This window comes from Tubulanus polymorphus, chromosome 5 (assembly GCF_964204645.1).
Source record: "Tubulanus polymorphus chromosome 5, tnTubPoly1.2, whole genome shotgun sequence".
NCBI lineage: Eukaryota > Metazoa > Nemertea > Palaeonemertea > Tubulaniformes > Tubulanidae > Tubulanus > Tubulanus polymorphus.
Window position 1 is genome coordinate 13,845,180 of NC_134029.1, and position 21,040 is coordinate 13,866,219.

At 37.0% G+C, this 21,040-nt stretch overlaps 3 protein-coding genes across 5 annotated transcripts in view; 2 read left to right on the forward strand and 1 right to left on the reverse strand.

Annotated features, from left to right (window-relative positions):
* Positions 1-5,289: 5,289 nt before the first annotated feature.
* LOC141906259 (uncharacterized) lies at positions 5,290-7,080 on the forward strand. Its single transcript, XM_074795504.1, has one exon. The coding sequence runs from the start codon at positions 5,290-5,292 to the stop codon at positions 7,078-7,080; it is 1,791 nt and encodes a 596-aa protein (XP_074651605.1).
* Positions 7,081-7,160: 80 nt separating this feature from the next.
* Positions 7,161-9,834, forward strand: LOC141906260 (uncharacterized). The gene is made up of 4 exons (XM_074795505.1): positions 7,161-7,572; positions 7,665-7,963; positions 8,005-9,435; positions 9,541-9,834. Exons 1-4 carry the CDS (start codon positions 7,161-7,163, stop codon positions 9,832-9,834), a joined length of 2,436 nt encoding a protein of 811 aa, XP_074651606.1.
* A 1,693-nt stretch (positions 9,835-11,527) lies between these two features.
* The window catches only part of LOC141905773 (nicotinamidase-like), an 81,000-nt gene continuing 71,487 nt past the window's right edge, over positions 11,528-21,040 (reverse strand). For all 3 annotated transcript variants that reach the window (XM_074794792.1, XM_074794793.1, XM_074794791.1), the window contains one exon: positions 11,528-13,567. In XM_074794792.1, coding sequence (XP_074650893.1) covers positions 13,448-13,567 — 120 coding nt within the window. In that variant the 3' untranslated portion in view covers positions 11,528-13,447. The remainder of the gene's footprint in view (positions 13,568-21,040) is intronic.

The window sequence follows — 21,040 nt, forward strand, 5'->3', positions numbered from 1 at the left end:
AAAACAGTAAAAATTTAGATAATTGTATAAAAATAGCAATTGTTATTTATAAAGGATCAAATACATTATTTATCATAGATGATTGCGCAAATTTACATGATTCAAAAGTTAGAGAAAGTGAGTTATGTTATTTAGCTTTCTCTGGGAGACATTTTGGGATAACAACTTGGGTTTTAAATCAAAAATATAATTCAATTGTTAAAGATTTTAGAGAAAACATTAGATTTTTAGTATTATTCTACAATAAAGATAGAAAATCGATGAAAAATGCGCTTGAGGAAAATGATATTATTCCACATGATATACATAATGAATATATGGATAAGTTGAAAAATATTATAAGATCAAAATTACTATTTAGATTACAACACCCATTTAAATATGAATTTATTTAAATTCAACTAGCTTGTTAATCTAGTTGAATTCTAGTTACATTCTAGTTGAATTCTAGTTATTGGTAGTTGTAACAAAAATCAACTAGATTTAACAATATTTTAACTAGCTTGTTAATCTAGTTTAATTCTAGTTACATTCTAGTTGAATTCTAGTTGTTAGTAGTTGGAACAAAAATCAACTAGATTTAACAAGAAATAAACAAAAACAACAATATTTCAACTAGCTTGTTAATCTAGTTGAATTCTAGTTGCAACAACACAACTAATTTATTTGTTATATAAATGGGAGGTGAAAAGAAAATAAAAATCTAAAAATGGTGATGTTCCAATTGAAAAAACGATTTAGGAATAACAGAAACAAAATTAACTCCAGATGATGGTGCTTTAAATAATGTTACAACAAATAATAATTATGAATATTATCTTTATTGTAAACATCAATTAGAAATATAAATAGCATCTGGAAAATGTAAAAATTTTGTCGGTAAAAATTTAACTTATAATGAATTAGATACAATGAAATCAGATGAAATTATTAGATTATTTAAGATTTATGAAGCCGCGAGAACAGCTAGAATTAATGACGCGATATCAGAAAATGTAGTAAAAGGTTATAGTAAATTATGTAATTATATACTACCAATTGAAGATGAAAATAGATTATATTCCGATTTAAAAAATGATTATTTAGTTATGACTGAATTAAATAAATGGATTGGATATTTATCATTTCAATTAGGTGGATTTATGACATTATTATCAACTGGAGTTATAACATTTTCAAATATTGAAAGTAAAAATATTTCTATAATAAATGAACAAGGCGGAAGAAGTGAAGGAATTAACTGTGAAGAAAAAACCGAGATCACAGAAACAAATTGAATGGTCTCGGCAATTAGGAATTAAATCACAAGAATATAAAAAAGCTGTAAAAGAAAAAATAAGTAATAAAAATGTTAATAAAAATAGTGAAAATATTGTTATTTCTACTCCTTCTAATAATAGAATATTTGATAAATGTCTATATTTTACAGTTGGATTTGTAATTGTATTCATTTTGATTGGGTGTAATTGGTATAAGAAATCAAATAAAATTCATGATATTAATAATTCTGAAACAACTGCTATCAAAAATGAAAATACTTCTGAAATTCCAAAATTGACAATAAAAAAAATGGATTAATATTTTAGAAAAAAAGCAAAAAAATAATTGAATATCTCACTACTTTTGTCTATCTATGCGGAGCAATTAAATTGTCCTGATAAGTCATTTCGGATTCTAGATATTAACATGGTAATTGATTACTAATTTGATTTAAAATTATATCATAATTAAGTTAGAAATCCATAATTCATTTATCAGTTTTCATTCCTATATTCTTTTCATTCAGAATAATTTATAATTTCAAATTTCACATATTTTTTTAGCACCAGCAACATTTACTTAGGTGTTTTAGCTAAGTATATAAGGCAATTCATTCGACCACTGGAGTGCCGCCTGGCTTGGCTTGCAGGGGAATTTCGAAAATGCACCTTTGTCCACCCTCCGTGGTTCTCCTTCAGTTTCGACTTTCGATCCTCCTTTCGGGGGTAAGGGGTTGATAGGAAATGCATTATGCGCCTTAAATATAATGTGTTTCCTGTCAACCATTGAAGGAGAATTGGTGAGGCGTGGGTCACAGGGGTGTAAGTAGAAATGCTTGGGGATAGGTATCTCGTGGCGCCTCTCAATAACGGGATGCTTATCCCCTAAAAACTCTGCGAGTCAAGTCGGGTAAAAACATTGAAATATTCCTTTTAATCACGAGAGAGAATGTATCCTCCTGTCCTGTGTGTGTTGTATGTACTGCGTGCTTATTATATAACTGCTATAACAACAACGTTGAATTGCAACACCTGTTTGATCCATCAATATTCAAATGAAGCACTCTCTTATAATAACATGTAACAGATGTTTGACTGTATGATTGTAGTTGTTTGTAAAACGACTAAGGTTATTTTGGATTCTAGATATTCATTATTTTTATTTTTTATTTAATCAACAATTTCTAAATCATGATGACTGTCTTCATTTTTCCCATGGTAGATTATTTTAAATCCTTCTAAATCTTTTAATTCCTCTGTACTCAATGAAACCCAGTAGCTTAAATTCGCTGATACTTTCTCTCCATATTTAGTTTTTATCTTTTCTAATTTCAATATTTTATGTTCAATTTCTTTTGTAACATCAACTAACTTTTTTATTTCAAATTGTTTTTTTGTTGGTTTAATTCTGTTATTTATTGTTGCTAAGAATGCTTTCCTATCTCCCATTTATTAGGAAAAAAAATTACTTGTGGTGATGAGTGGTGTCTCGACCGCTCGACCTCTGGTATGAAAGCTACTTTCCCAATTACTGGCGTATACAGACAGGGGTAAATCTATATGCCCCCTCTAAACTTAAGTTGAGCCGGGGGCATAAAAATATAAATTTTCATACAGAGATTTTTCAAATGGCCGCTAACGCAAACCCCCAATGAAAGTAAAAGAGAATTAGAAGAATTTTTTTTAAAACATGAAATTAAATGTTTTATTGTGTCAATAAAGAATGAATTGAATTGTCGGCAGGACTATGCCGCGCATGAATACCAATTTCAAGACTGATCACGCATGCTCAATCAAGGTTGGTGTGCGCTGCTGAAATAACAAAAACGATTAAACGAAATCTTAAAACAATGAAAACAACAAACGATATAGCCAATATACGAAAGGAACCTAGATTTTATTACTGCATTAAATGTGTGTAAATATCAGAGCACAAGAAAGCATGCAAGCCCATGAGATTGCATCAAGAATTGGTGTAGGCAGCGTAGTGAAAAGAAATCCAAGATGGATGGCAACCCTGGTCGCCATACTTGATATCAATTTTCAATAAGGGGTAGACATTTCACCTAGGCCTACCAAAATTCTTACACCTAGTATCATGAAAATGCATCAAGAATTGAAGGCCGTTTCGTGCTAGAAACTCAAAGTGGCTGACCTGGCGGCCATATTTGAAAGCCGATGAATTCCATATACAAAAGGCATGGACAGCTTACCTACTCTGGTCCTCACACCAAATTTTGTGGAAATCCATCAAGAATTGCAGGCTGCATCGTGCAAACAAGAAATTCAAGATGGCCACCCCAATGGCAGCCATATTTGATCACCAATGACATTTTTTACAATAGGGGTGGACATCTCGCCAGACCCCCAAAGCTAATTTTCAATAAATTGCCCATGGGCTAAGTGTGGTTTACCTTGAAAGCTAGAGGTTGTTTGGAATAAGGGCATTGCTTGAAAAATCTTTTTAACTCGTGACTTCAAAGTTCCACGAGTTTATATTGTATTTTATCTTTCTTAAATAATTATTTTGTAGTCAAATAAGACCAAAGATAAACATTTGGTTACGGTCCACGTCCAAAAGTTTGTAGAGTACACGAAGGCGCGGCAGGGAAACTATTTCATATTTTCAAAAAAATATGTTTCATAATATGAAAAAAATTTGTTCAAATAAGGCCATCCCAAAATAATTGTCTGTTTGCCGTAACACCGTCTCAACTTTTCAGGATGAGTCGGTAGGTAGGTAGAAATATTTTGGGCAAAATTTTTGGGCAAAAAAAAACAAATTTATCACCTTTTTTACATCGAAACAATATCGCAAAAATCATATATGTTGTGCACGGGAAATTGGTCTAATAGCGAAGATTTCAGAGCGTCATCTCTGTGTTAAAAATGAAACAGTACCTTGAATATATGTGCGCGCTTTTACGTTACCAGCTTTAATATAGTCGTTATGAGAATGAATGGCAGCTTATCGGAACACTGCCAGTTTCCTGGAAAACTTAAATTAGGCCACATGTCAAGGCATGTTTTCACACGATGCACACTTGAATTCAAACATACGTAGCTCACACTTCGGCAGTTGGTCGGTCGGTCGGTCGGTCGACCGGCCGTTTTTATCAAAAAAAAATTTATTTCGATGAATCCCAGAGAAAAAAGTTTTCACTCGGTACCTTTGACGTCGGGTCACGGCAAACAGACCATTAATATGGGATGGCCTAAAATTCATATGATGTCACATATCAGAGGGTGAATGAATATTGGGTCTTGGAAATCTCTTCCAATGTTGGCCGCGGAAGTTAGAATACCGGTACGGAAGATATCGGTTATTAGATCGTTTTAAATCCTGGAACTTACGACTACAATATTCAGACCTCGACCCATACTTGTAGTTTGCTGCTTAATATTTTCAGGTCACAAGAAATAACAATTTATTACAAATTCTATCAAACAGAAAACACATCGCTCATCTTCTGCAACGATAATTCAGCCTATTTTCATGTCAAACGTTCACGCGTTGAATCGCTAACTTTTCGGGTTTTGAATTTTCATTTTGTGTTCTCAGAGGTTTGAGAAAGCTGTCAACGTTTCATGTACTAGTTTTATAATTCTGAAATCACGGAAGATATTGCAACATGGTTGATGGGGAAATATTAAATTACTGGCATACTCAGTGAGTATTTTATACTATTTGCAGTGTTAATTTAGTAGATTATGGTGTAATAACATAAGAGAATATTCCGTAGTATAAGAGTATAACATAAATCAGTGAAATAGAGAAGTAATTCCATTAAATTAAGGCGAAATATTATGATGCAAGATAAAGGTTTATTTTGTATTGCGCAATCTAGAAATAGCTCAGATATTATAAGTTTGTATTATCTGTTTACAGATTTGAATCGTCCAAAATCCGTTGAATAAAGAAATATCAATTTGATATCCAGAGTTTGTTATTTGTCGGACGTATTCAAAAGCCACCACTTGAAACCCCATCGAGCCATTTGATTCAAATTGAGTCTCACCTAGCGTCATCATGGCAGATCCTGAGAAGACAACAACAACAACACTTAAGAATAAGCGTCGGGCAGCTAAGTCAGCATTTACGCGTGTCGAAAATTCGCTGAGTGAGGCTATTGTGGCAAATCGTACGCCAGCCGAAATAAGTTTTGAGCTAGAAGTGTTGAGGGAGAAACTGTCAGCTGCGGAAAAAGCACACGAAAATTACACAGAAGATATGAATGATGACGAATACGAATTGGAAGAAGCGTGGATAAATAATGTTCAGAAACAATTCGATGTCGCTCGAGTCCGGGTAACCGATTATTGTTCGAAATTTGCCGTGTCTCCGGTTAAAACAAGAAACGATGCGTTGAATATGCCGAAAATTCCGATCCCGAAATTCTCGGGGAAAATCGATGATTATTTAGCGTTTCGAAGTGACTGGCAAAGAATAGTCGAGCCTCGATACGGAATCGCCGATGATGTTTTGTATTTACTGCGAAATGCGTTAGAAAACACAAACCCGGCTTATAACGCGCGCAAGTGGATAGATGGCGTATTCGAATATGCAGAAGCATGGGCGAAACTGGATCAAGTTTACGGAAATCCACGTGAAACTAGCGATTTTGTTATTGGTGAACTGGAAAAGTTAAAATCGCTGGGTGAGAATGAATTTTTACGGTTTGTAGAGCTGTTCCATAAGATAAAAAAGGCTGAAATGATAATGTCCGAAATGGAACGAAAAGAAGATCTCGACAATTCAACGACGTTAGGGGTTCTTGAACGGAAACTGTGTAATAGTGATAAATTGAAATGGGCAGAATGTCAGCTCCGAGATCAAATCAGTCCGAATATCGATACGTTCTTGAATTGGATGTGGAACCAGATTCAGATACACAAAATTGCTGGAGCCGATATCCGTAGTTCGACAAATGTAAAGAAGGGTTCAATATTAGCCGTAGAAGTGGACAGTGGGTCAAGTACCGCTGCGAGAAATACCATGAACAATACTCAAGTTTTTCCGGGCTCTACACAAACGCCTTCGTGGCATCCGCGACCGGAGGGTGCTCAGGGAAATTACTATGTGACGTCGTGTTGGTATTGTAAAGGGGAACACAAAGTAGATGACTGTAAGCGTTTCAAGTCATTGTCGTCGAATGACCGTTTGAAGGAAGTACGTCGTGTTCATGCATGTTATTTTTGTCTGCGTAGACATAAACCCCCATGTCGTGCGCGAAGGGTAAAATGTCCTGAACCTGCATGTCGATATTCACATCATATTCTGTTACATGGAGCAAACTTCGAGAAGACTTCGGGAACCGAAAACGACCCTGGTCATACAGTAAGCGGAACGGTCGGAAATTGTCGAAATAAAAAAGGAGAATGTCTACTACCGATTTTGCCGGTAGTGGTAGCAAATAAACGCGTGCGCTGCCTCCTAGATAGTGGATCACAGTTAACACTAATTCGTCAAGATTTGGCTGAAGAGTTGGATTTAGAAGGCGACGAAATCGAAGTGGAGATTGTCACGGTTGGAGATTCGGTGCAAAAATTAAAAACGAAACTATACGAAATTGAAATTTCAACAATCTCCGGAGATAAAAGTCGTAAAATTGAAGCGATAGGCTTTCCGAAAATCTGTGAAAATTTGTATCATGTTGACAAAGCGGAAATATGCGATTTGTTTATGATTCAGTCGGAAGATATTGATACTGAACCTGGTTCGGTTGACATTTTAATCGGCGTCGACAATATCGAATTTCATACTGGTTTTATAATTCACAAGGGTGATTATGGTTTGCGTGAAACAATATTCGGTCTGTAGTGTTTGGTCGTTCTGATAAAGAAGATAAACGTTGTAGTCCGGGAAAAGTAATTTTGACAAAATTACACGACCCTACAGACATGTCGAGATTCTGGGAAACCGAAGAAATGGGTGTTTGTTTGAACTGGTGCTGTCACGAAATACAACTGGGCGAAAAAATCAAAACTGCGATCGAAGGGAAAGAAGAATTAGAGATTCGTTCGTCCGCCATTCGAATCGGAAATCGGTGGCAAATTCCGTTACCGTGGAAAAAGGATCCAAATCAGCTACCAGATAATTATTATCAAGCATTTGCGAAATTGCGCGGTTTGGAACAACGATTGCAGAAATCCCCGAAATTGGCTGAGATTTATAATGAGCAAGTTGAGCAACTAGTGAAGTCCGGTTCGGCAAAGAAAATGACGGCTGAAGAAATCGAAAATTATCGTGGGCCTGTTCATTATATGAGTCACCATGCTGTAGTTCGACCAGATAAACCAACTCATCCGTGCCGTATGGTTTCAATCAAGCTGAGAACTATAGAGGTCATGTGATAAATGATTATTTGAGTAAATGCGGTGATCATCTCAACAATTTACTCGGAGTGTTGATTCGCTGGCGTGAAAGAGAGTATGTATTGGTCGGAGATGTCAAAAAGATGTACCATCAAGTTCTCGTTAGCCCAGGTATCGATACTCAAACGCATCGATTCTTATGGCGAAATTATGAGTCGAATCGAGATCCAGATATTTACGTCAAGATGGTCTTAACATTTGGAGATGTATCGTCACCAGCTCTCGCAAATATTGCAATGGATATGACTGCGGATCAATATAAAACACAGTATCCAGATGCCGTCGCAACGATTAAGCAATGTCGATATATGGATGACATCGCAGATAGTGTGAATACCGTTTTCGATTTAGAAAAGCGTTGTTGTTAAAGGGAAAATCGGACTGCAGGAATTATGGCGAGTATCAACCGATACCAGAGAAGATGCAAGACAAATGGTTAAGATGGATCGAGGAAATTCGTAAGCTGGAAACACGGAAGTTTGATCGATGTCTAACTCCGGCAAATGCGGCGTCAGATCCAGACCTTGTCATTTTCTGTGATGCATCAAATGTCGCTTTCGGGAGTGTTGCATATTTACGTTTGATATGTGGAGATGGAAAGGTGGAGATAAAGTTTGCGTTGGCGAAGTCGAGGATTGCACCTATTCGTACGATAAGTCTTCCACGAAAAGAACTACAATCATTGGTATTGGGCTGTAGAATTTATGAGACTATCAAGGTTGAATCGAGACTCGAAATCAAGAACGTTTACATTTTTACTGATTCGATGATTGCTTACTCGTGGATTCAGAATGACTCGCGGGTATATAAAACATTTGTTGCGAATAGGATCGGAGAAATTCTGTCTAAAACTGAGCATAGTTATTACGGCCATTGTCCGTCGACTGAGAATGTGGCCGATGATATTAGCCGTGGAATCAATGAATCCGATTTAGATGTTCGCTGGGTTGGTGGGCCAGAATTTCTGCGTCAACCGAAAGATGTATGGCCAGTGTCATATCCTACCGAAACAACCGAGATAGATGATTCCGAACAAAAACTAGGGTGCGTTATGGTCACAAAACCAAGATTCGAGATAAGTGCGTTGCAGAAAGTTAGCACGTTGAATCGTCTGATACGCCTCGTTGCAATGGTTCTGCGATTTGTGAAAAATTTGCAGGCGAGAGTTCGGAATAAGAAAGAACAACTTCAAACGGGAGAAGTTACTGCAGCCGAATTAAAGTGCGCGAAAAGCACAATCGTGATATTGGCACAAACCGAAGTTAGAAATCGGAAATATGAAGTGGAATTTCGGAAATTATCGCCGGTTGTAGATTCTGCAGGGATTATCCGAGTAGGAGGTCGACTTGGAAACGCTGATGTAGCTTATGATCAGAAACATCCCGTTCTATTACCAAAGGATCATTTCATATCGAAACTTATCGTGGAACATCAGTATCGATATGGTCATCCTGGAGTTGCAGCGACAACCGCGAAGGTCCGACGAGGATTCTGGATAATCGGGTTGAATCGGTTAGCTAAATCGGTAGTGCGCAGTTGCTTATTTTGTCGTGAAATGTGTGCAAAAGTGGAGGATCAGTACATGGCTGACCTTCCGAGTATTCGATTGAATCCGAGCCCTCCGTTTCAACATACCGCGTGCAATCTTTTTGGACCGTTTAACGTCCGAATCAAGCGAATGACAACAATGAAAGTTTGGGGTGTTATTTTCACCTGTCTCGCGACTCGTGCAGTGTATTGCGATATCGCGCTTGATTACTCGGCACAGGAATTTATTCAAACCTTTCGACGTTTTCTATCTGTAAGAGGAAAACCGGAATCGATGTAGAGTGACAATGGGTCTCAACTAGTAGCTGCACAGAAGGAAATTCGGGTCTGGTACGCAAATCACGAAATTTCGTGGCAGTTCATTACACCGATAGCGCCGCATCAGAACGGTTGCGCTGTAGCGTTGGTGAAATCCGTTAAAAGGAATTTGAAAATTGTGATTGGAGAACAAGTAGTTGCGCCGTTTGAACTTCAAACTATTATATTTGAAGTAGCAAATCTCGTTAACGAACGGCCAATTGGAGTGAACTCCAGTGATCCAAACGATGGCAGTTACATTTGTCCGAACGGAATTTTGTTGGGCAGAGCATCCGATGACGTACCCCATGGTCCATTTGCGGAGACGCGAAATCCGAGACATCGCGTAGAATAGTCAAAAAATCGTTGATGCGTGGTGGAAAAAATGGTATCGAGATGTGTTTCCTCATCTTGCTCCACGGAGGAAATGGAATACTGCGAAACGTGATGTGAAAGTGGGGGATATCGTGTTACTCCATGAACCGAATCCGATCCGTAGTAAATGGTGTAAGGGTCGAATATCACATGTATTTCCGAGCGATGATGGACTTATTCGAAATGTAGAAGTAAAAACCGTGACCGGATCGTATCAGCGTGCAATCACTAGAATAGCTTTTTACTTCCCGTGGAGGAACAATAATTAGTAGTGAAATGTCGTATCATGAGGTGTATACATGGGATTTAAATGTGCATTTAATTGAACACGAGATAAAGGTTTATTTTGTATTGCGCAATCTAGAAATAGCTCAGATATTATAAGTTTGTATTATCTGTTTACAGATTTGAATCGTCCAAAATCTGTTGAATAAAGAAACATCAATTTGATATCCGGAGTTTGTTATTTGTCGGACGTATTCAAAAGCCACCACTTGAAACCCCATCGAGCCACGCGTTACAGCTTCACCTTTAGTAGTGTACTGTACGAGCTCGTGTGTGTGTTATGTAGCACTCCGCGCGGACGTGGAGGCCTCGTGTAAGTGAATGTTCGCTTACACTTCAATGTCAATCTAAACAATCACCGGGTATTAAAATGAAACAATACCTTTGGCGGATGTGTGAAATAATTACATCCTCACCAGCAATGAGCATTTGAAATTCGCACGTATACGGCACCTAGTCTAATGAAACGTACGCCATTCTGTGGCTTTCCAATCATTATTTTAGTAGCGCCGGAATTCCCCGTATATCCCAAAAACAGCCAATCCCATTCGCTCGTATAGAGACGACGCCCCCCCCCCCCCCCCAATCGAGGTCATTGCAATTTTATACGCGAAAGCTAAGAATTTTCCCGCCAAAAACAGTTTTTCGTAGAATTTTAACAATGTTGACCATGTCATCGAAGGAGGTTCGCCACGTCTTCAATCGCATCGATTATACGTCGTTTAAGCCGAGAACCAATGAAACAAATGCTCACATAAAACACATACCGCGATTTTACATGAATTGGCTCAATGCCAACATCATATCGCTGACAAAGGTAAACCAAAAAGAGTCATCGCAAATTACAGGCGAATTACTGTGTCGAATTCAATTCAATTCCAGAGGGCCTGGCCTATGCAATGGGAGTCAATTAAGATTCAACGTTTTGAAAAACCAGCACAGATGCCTATTCAAATCACAAAAATTCATTTTTTTAGTTTGATGTCCCTGTTTTTATCGTGCACGTGGTTAAAATTATTATTTACATCGAATGTCTTCAACAGCTGATAAAACTGCACCCGCGTCTTCCAATCATCTTAATAGATATATACTAAAATGCTCACTATGAAAAAACCGTGAATCAATCAGGAATTTTTCAGTAGATTGTCACACTAGGTACCTTCCTTTACAGATTTATTTGTTGTATGTCATTAACAATCAGTTATAATTGTCCTCATTTAGTAGTTTTTCCAGGATGCCGTGTCAAAAAAGTCATGTTGTTTGTCCTGTATTGACAAGATTGGATCCTGTACGAAAGAAGCACATGTCTTTGTTGCCCATTGAATAATTCCAAGAACTGTTTCACCAAAAGCATGTTCTGAACAAAATTTTTTAGATATTGCATTTATTATCAAGATAACTATAGGCTTAGGGGACTGCCCAAGCCCCGAATTACAATGTTACTTATTAAAATGTTGAATATATTGCTGTCACCAGCTCCATGTGTTCTGCTTTCCTTGTTAGGCCCATTCATTAATTTTGCTTGCCAGCTCCCTTTAGCCGAGGAGTCTTTTCAGTTGTTCATCAATGGGCTTGTACACAAAAAAAATGTACTTTTTCCTCTAATGTTGCCTTATCTACTGTATATCACATAATGAACATTTGTATCATACCTGCAGTTTTTTGAATGTCTTATATACATGGCTGTAATCTGATCATGAAAATATCTTAGCTGCGCGAAGTAATAACTTGTTATGTCATTACGTGATCGCGTAACTGGTTCGCGCAGATCGTCAGTTTCTGACCTTTATATACCTGTATTTGTTTAACAGCTGAAGTATTTTCCGCGATACACCAGAATACTGATCGTACACCTGAATAGACATCCAGCAGTATGGCATACAATCATTGCAAGATGAAGATGCTGTTGGCGGGATCATTGATTGTATCATATCTAAGGGAAAGTTTCTTCCAAGGCAACCGCCTGAGTATGTGAGCTGTATTTTCAAATCCTTGGAGATACGCAATTGTATAGGAGAGTGTTGCCAGACTTCCGGAAATTTCCAAAGTTCCGGAAATCAAAACTTTCAACAAAGAAATTCCCGGAAATTTTCTGCCGTTCTACTTTGTCTAATAAACGATTTCTACTAAAATTGTTTTTTTAATATTCATGAGCGATAGTTTACTCAGCATACGGCTCCCGTAATGCTCCCGAAATACTAAGTTATTCTACTATTAAACGCCCCCTGGTGACCATATACAAAACCCAATGAGTTTGAAACTCACCCCAATCATAAAACATGTCCTACAACTTTGCAATTGGTCATGGTAGCAAAATATGCCTAGGTACCAATATAATAAGGAAATACTAAGTTATTCTACTATTCAACGCCTCCTGGTGACCATATAGAATAACAAGAGGCCCACGGGCCTTATACCTTCATGACACAGTAGAAGATTCAGTATTCAAAGTTTTCCAGAAAGATTGACATTGTAACGATGTAACAATTTTTAAAATAGTTAAGATAGTATAGGCTATGTGGCGATAATGTTCATTTTCTGTTAATATATCCTTACATGAAAAGACAAGCCCATTTTAGCTGCCCCAAATATCACACTACATGAAAAAATGCATCAAGAATTGGTGTAGGCATCGTGCTGAAAAGAAATCCATGATGGATGGCAATCCTGGTGGCCATACTTGAACTCAATTTTCAAGACATTTCACCTATCAAAATTCTTACACCTAGTATCATGAAAATGCATCAAGAATTGCAGGCCGTTTCGTGCTGGAAATTCAAGATGGCTGACCTGGTGGCCATATTTGAAAGCCGATGAGCCCCAAATGCTAAAGGCATGGACAGCTTACCTACCCTGATCCTTACACCAAATTTGTGATAATCCATCAAGAATTGCAGGCTGCATGGTGCAAACAAGAAATTTAAGATGCCAACCCCAATGGCAGCCACATTTGATCACCAATGACCCCATCTTCAAGCTTATTTTCAAAAAGATTCATCACAAATTACAGGCAAATTACTGTGTCGAATTCAACTCAATTCCGGAGGGCCTGACTTAGGCCTATGCAATAGGAGTCAATTAAGATTCGACTTTTTGAAAAACCAGCACAGATGCCTATTCAAATCACATGTAATTAAAAAATTCAGTGCTTCCATGGTGGTCAAAGCCGACACAACAGCAAGGTCACCTGACCTTAGAAATATTCATGATCAGGAATAGTTACAATATCAAAAAACTTCTACAGTTATTTCACATTGATGGTATATTTGACCTTGTAAATTTGAATTGACGACTGACATATCTGCCAATTAATCTTTTCCATCAATTTTCAGCAATGCTCGTGCCATCTTGATTCCTTCAGAAACATTTCTTGCCGCTCTCAAAGCCAATGCTGACCTTCTATCCACGCTGCGTACTAAATCATTCACCTACAAAACGTGATAACACATAAGCCTACAATAGGGTCAGTGTAGTGTTTTCCTGAAATATGAACAAATTTGTGTAGTCAATACTGAAAAATTGGACCATTACTTTGGTAAGCGAGTGCTGGGTAATTTTCTGGGAAAATATGAGTGTACCAAGGTCAAGGGGCTTTTTTTTTACTACTATACTAACAACATCCAAAATGGAACTCAGCCATAATATCATATCAAGTTTTCCTTGGAAGCGTAGGAGAGCTAACGAGAAGATGGCCATATTGGATGAGCGAGAAAGCTGATTTTCAACATTACAAATACCAAGTTTAAAAGATATTGCACGTTATTTGATGTGTGAAGAGCACTAACAAGAAATTCAAGATATTCTCTGTGGCAGCGATTTTGGATGAGTAAGAAAGGTAAATTTTGAAAGATTTCATTCATGGACTCACCCCATTACACATACTAAGTTAAAAAGAAAATGCATGTAATCTCATGTGGGTAAAGCGCTAGCAATAAATTCAAGGTATGCCATGGTGGCCATATTGGAAGCGGTAGAAAGCTGCTAGTTTTAGAAAGGTTTCATCCGTGAGCCAACCCCAATAACGTGCACGTCATTTAATGTGTGTAGAATGCTAAAAAGACATGTGCAACGTGGCAGCCATATTGGAGTACGATTATTAATTCTATTAGCGATGATTTGTATTCTTTGCTGAATAAGCTCATACTTAGAACAAGATCGGTTATATTCTTGGAGATTTTAATATTCATTTACTTAAAATACTTGACCATAAGCCAACTGAAGTATTTCTTGATAATATGGTAGCCTTCTCATTTACCCCTTTGATTGATAAATCTACGAGGATTACAAATTTTTCATCTACCATTATAGATATTTCAGGGCACTTTAAATGATATTAACGAAGACGAATTACGTTGATTCTTTTTCACATAAGACACGTTTATTTGTTTCACATCAAACACTAGAACTGAAAATAAATAACATATAGACGTAATGAATAAAATAAATAACTCTATAATAAATCAATTATATATACACTTAGGCTCACAAGCCTTCAATCAAACGCTATATCCTTCTACACACAGCCTACTGCTTCACACAAAGATTCACAAGTTCTCCTCAATATCAAATCCTACCCAGTTTTTGTGGAAAAGCATGTTTATTTATCTTGCCTTCAGCTAAGAGAAAATATACATTGTTATCAAATTCATGAGCACAAGAAAATGACAAATTACTGAAAAAAGAATTTTCCAACAATTATTAGAGATTGGCCCAGTGAACCGTGTAATCTGCCATGTCTAATCTCAGAAAGTAAAATTTAGAGGTCATAGGACCTTTAAAAACAAATCACATTCAACTAACTAAAGGACAAAAGGTCCTGTGCTCTCGAGGTACAGTTTTTTATAATATCGATGAAAACATATTACATCATTCTATTACTCTTTAAATTATGCAGATCTGTTTGCTTTGACAACTGCCCTGGGCACTATGGTGAGACTTGACGCCTCGGACAGTGGTAGGCAAAAGAAAATACGTCAGATCGATTTGTTTTGCTTTGAGCTTTAGAGTGAAATATGGCTGGTTATATGACCAATGTCTATCACTTTCAAAGACATTTAATAATAATTGAATCGATGACAACTTAAATGAACATCGATTAAGAACTTTATTTCATTCAAAATAATAATTTCCCATGGGCCAAGAGGTTTTACCACAGCCTCCTGAAGTGCAGAGATGAGATGATAAGTCGAAGTTCAAAATACCAGTAAACAATTGATGCAATTCGTAATATAGGAGTAGATTCGTTGACGGTCAAAAGAATGAACTGTAGCAGCTACATCGGTGTGTTGCAAATCCAAGGACAGAGCGGCGATACTGCACCAGTCTTTTTGCCGACAATCTGCACCCGCAGCCAGACCGGTTCCATCGCCCATATCGAGACAGTCGCAGCCGCAGCCACGACTAGAGCACACACGATGACCATACGAAGACGGGATGTTGCGGACAAGCCGTGTCGTGACAATGAATGGCGATTACTTATAGCCTAAACAATACTAGTTCACCTGTTCGGTGTTTTCTACATGCAAATAGGTATTGCGTAATTTCATCCGAATATTCATAAACACGTTGTATTCACTAAAATAACCACTGGCACCAATATGCACCAAAAATAAATTTTAGAATACAATATATTTTCAAATTAATATTTCTATTTTCAAACAATCAGGGATGAGAACGCCGACCTGTAAAATCCGCGCATTTTTTTTCTTGAAGTTACACACGCGAACCAGCTGACAGCGTAGCCGTCAGCACTACCGAGCGCCAAAGGCGCGAAACTATTTCGGGGGGTTTTGGGGCCACCCCCCAAGAAAATTTTAGAAATTAAATGCGTTTTCCGAGCACTTAGAGCGATCTTGAACCCATGAACGACTATTATATTTTGGAAGGTAATGGCTAGTTCCAAAGTGGTACATCCTCATTCGATGACATTCAGCATCTCATGCATTACGGGTCGAGCCCTGAATTATTGCAGTAAAAATGCGCCGATGAGTGCTCACTAATCTGATCGATAAAATACATACACACTCATCGTAGTACAAATGTAGATACAAGATCACTGTGTTGCAATGAATATGCATTGAAATGCGATACTTTTACGTGACGATAAGTAAAACAGGCACTGAACGCTTTTACGGTTCACCTGATTACCGATCGCGCCAGACCAATTGAGTGAGATCATCACCCCCCCATACTTTTACATCATTTTTGAACTATTTGGAAAATTGATATTTTTTAATACCGAAATCTGCGGGAAACCGCGGATCCGCGGGGAATTCTCATCCCTGTACAATATAGATTTAGAATTAAAGTTTGGCAAGGAAAATGTGTTACTAAACAATCTATTGATGGGACTCTGTAGCAGGTGCCCATAGCTCTGATTGGTTGTTGTGAAGCATAGGGAACCCCGTTAATGAGGAATTTCCAAACAAACTAATGGATGTTTATAAAAATTCTATTCCGAACCGTTTTGTTACTATTAGAAATACTTCATAACCCATGGGTTTAATGATAAGATTAGAAGTGAAATAAATCGTAGAAATAGGTATCGAAAATTATCGAAAGCATAAGAAAACTGGTAACCCTCATTATTTCAATAGCTATAAATTGCAGTCAAACTATGTAAATCGCCTGATTGCTGAACAAAGAGAGAACCATGAAAATAAATTACTAAATGGCCTTGGAAGTACATCATCATCAAAACGTAATTACTGGGCAATTATTAGAAAACTATTGGGTGATAAATTTGATAGTGGTAAACCAACTCTCTTTGATCAAGAATCAAACAAAGAATGTACCTCGAGTTTCGAAAAAGCTAACTTATTACTGAATTCGGTGACAAAAAAATATCATAACGTCAAAAACTTTGATGATTTTCCTGATTTCCCAGACCGATGTGTAAATAATGTTACAATTAACTTAACATTTCCGGATTCTATCTTCAAATTGATACAACAGTTGCCTATTAATAAAGCCTGTGGTCCGGATGGTATAACAAACAGAATGTTAAAAGCTTCAAAACATCAGGTTTCACCTCTGATTTCTGAGCCTTATATATAATCGTCAGTCTGGCTTTCTGCCAGGTCACAGTACCTGCGACCAAATTCTAGCAATATCACAGAAATCTCGACGTTCGTTCTGTATATTTAGACATTAGTGTCGCATTCGATTCAGTTCCGCATAAGCTGTTACTTCATAAATGAAAGGCTTATGGTGTAAGGGGAAACGTTTGGAATATAATAGAAAATTATTTAACGAACCGTAAGATTAAGGTAAAGGTGGATGGTATATTCTCTGATACATCCAGGTATATAAACTGCCTATTTTTGTAACTTGCTCATACAGTTGCTCATGAGCATTTTTTAGGTTTTGTAAGTTGCTCACATCTACTGAGGTGAGCCAGTGTAGGGTTTTTGAAAGTTGCTCACATCTACTGAAAGAGTTTTTCAAGTTGCTCATACATTCTAAAAATGATTAAATAGGCCTATCAAGCTACCAAATCTTAAACTTAACTACACCAACTATTCAACTTTCTATAACATTGTATAGACTAATTTTACTCTAAAATATAGATGTCTCTAATTTGCTTTAGACTGATTTAGCCTACTTACTTACTCTTAAAGCTCACTCCCTAATTAGCCGTAAGTCCCTATCAAATTTCCCCTAATTGCCTTAAGACTGATGTCACCCTAAAATATAAATTTCTTAAACTTAACTACACCAACTATTCAACTTTCTATAACATTGTATAGACTAATTTTACTCTAAAATATAGATGTCTCTTATTTGCTTTAGACTAAATTTAGCCTACTTACTTACTCTTAAAGCTCACTCCCTTCTTAGCCATAAGTCCCTATCAAATTTCCCCTAATTGCCTTAAGACTGATGTCACCCTAAAATATAAATTTCATTAATTTGCCTCTACACTAGTATACTGACTAGTATACAGTTTACTTTAAACAATCAGATGATAATATGTATAAAAGCCTTGCTTCAGTGTGGTATATCAGTCGGAAAACTTATTTTGTCGTGGACACGTATATATGTAATTATCATTGATGGATACCGCTACGCAACGTGCAGTTAACCGCATTGTAAAAGGTGTAAATTCGTATGTGAAGGACACATCCATGGATGCTGGAGCTGTTTTTTTTACACAGATAAAATAACCAAACAAAAAACACTAGGAATTGTTGGATCGCCATTAATGCGCGCAGCGTTCGAGGATAACAAGGACATTATTGCGGAGTCTATTGCCAATGGATTAACTTCAGTGACGGTAATACCTCCAGGGGAATGTATAACTGCTCCAGTTGTGGAGTTCAAGTTACCTAACATAATGATCGACTATGGGAAACCACTGTCCCGATTACCACTGACAGATTTGCGGGTGATAATTCCAACTGAGGTGTTAATATCCAAATTGATGGACAATCCAAATGCTGAAAAATTGCCTCGATGGGGAAATGAGAGTAAAAGAACGCCATGGTGGCCAGCGGATTGCAAGTGGCTAAATCTGAGATATGACAAAAGAGATGCATCAGAAAAAAAGGGAGAATCAGCAGCAAATGTGTGTCGCAGAATAATCACTGCGGCATATAGATATCATAATGTATTGAGTCTTACTGGTAAGTCTATTAAATTTTATGATTTATGATAACTAGCAGGCCATTACCATCAACAAAAACAGGGAACCTCCCTGAGCAGACAGGCCACCATCATCATAAAACATAATTTTAATCTTATTTCATTTCTTATTTATGCAGGTGATGAGAATGGTCTTAGCAATGAAGTCACCTCTGCTACAACCGTTGATGCTGCATATATAAACAGTACATATGCAATCCCCAGTGACCCCGCTACTCCGTTAAGTATGTAATAAAAATCATATGCTAAAATTAAATAACATCTATTTGATAATCATATATTGCAGTATCTTAGTGAAACTGGCTGTTTTGCCAACCTATAGTTTATTACGTAAGAACCTCTACAATTATAGTTTAATACTTTTTTGTACTTTTATACTTCAGTTGAAGACTTCCCAACCAGCACCAGTAATGAGACGTATATTTTCCTCTTAATTCGACATCCGAAGCCACTGAAATTGATAACTTGGATATTGGTAGTAAGTATAAAAGTAATATGCATTATTGATGCTATTAGTGAATTCATGTACCCATTATTGTGTATATATTACATTCTCAAAATAATTTAGATTGTTTCTATTTTTCCGATTCATAATGATATTTTTTGCCAGTAGGGGGTCATTCATTTATTACGTACGCATTAGGGGAGGGGGAGGGGGTCAGTGCAATTGCGTACTGTAATGCTTAATGTATATGAAAAAATGGCCGATTTTGCGTACAGAGGGGGAGGGGGGTTGAAAATTTTAAATTTTATGCGTACGTAATAAATGAATGATCCCTAGGTTTTTGCTTGTAGATAATTTGGTGCCTATTTCCATTTTCAGATGTTTCTAAAATCATAGAGGCAGTAAATAATGCAAGTGATTTAATGAACTTGAATTTTTCATACTTACTGGCGGAAAGTGTTGGTAAGTCTTATTTTGATTTTAAATTGATAATGAAAACGTCACAAAACAGCTTCCCTTGAATGATTGTTCTATTCAGTAATTATTCTGTTATTTAAATAGAAAATAGATATTGTGAAGAGAAACAATCTGATGATTCGCTACATACTCCGAATACTACTATGATTTGTGACAATATTCAGAACCAAACACATTCGGACAGTATTCCTGCAGGTAAATTGAAATTATATCCTTTTAAGAGGGATGAGATAATCAGAAAGAAAACAAGAAATTTGCAGTTTATGTGTTTGCTCATATTTTTCATTTCTTTTTCAAACAGATGTGACTAGAGATTTGTCCAACAGCACTCAGAATGTTGCACCAGTCCGCCAAAGTCGTGCCCGAAAGGTTACCAAAAGAATGGAGGAATGGAAGAAAATGGAAGGGAAACGTCGACGAATTGTTAAATTCTAATTGTCAGACATGTAAATATACAAAATTCGATGTACCGTATTTTCCGGCCAATAAGACGAGGGCAGTTTTTTAGCATAAAATACATGGATTTCATAAAGCTTCGCCCAATAAGCCGAGGCCCTTCATCAGAGATTTTAATTCACTGATTTGTCAATTAGTTCGTCTTAATTGACGATTTAAGAGGCTGACAGTATCGCCCGCCGATGTGTGAGAGTGCTGTGTATACTATCATCGCCGAGTGACTGTGCTATATATAGACTCACTCAGCTGATTACTATACACACAGCCATACACGCAGTACGCGGCTCACTGCTGATTTGCGTATATACTAATGTATGAACTGACACGTGGTAGTACGATGAACTCGCGCATTATATTAATGTATACCATTGCCGCTGTGCGGTGATGGAACAATCAAAGTAAAAATAAAATAGTTCAAAATAGATTATAATTGGTAGTAAACAATGACCTCAAATAAATATCGACCACTTTTCTTGATTTTGACGATCATTGAGAGCATTAGAGTGGCATAGATCGGGAAGTGATTTTTTATGTCAGATCGTATCCGCCCAATAAGCCGATCACGATATTTTGGGTAAAAATCTGAGGCTTGAAAATCGGCTTATTGGCCGGAAAATACGGTATATGAGTATTTTAAACTTTTTGATCAATATAGTTATTGCTTGCTTACAAATGATTGCTTTCTTTCCTTATCAGCATATAAACACACACCGTGGCAGGGTCCCTACAGATCAATCATTCTAGAATTCAAGGACTTTTGAAGGATAGAATTTCAAATTTGAACGAGTGTCTGCTGCATCACTTTCATATCCAAATTACGGTCCTAAAACGGTACTGCTTATCTTGGTAAACCGGTAATTTGGTGGTTGTATAAGAAAAT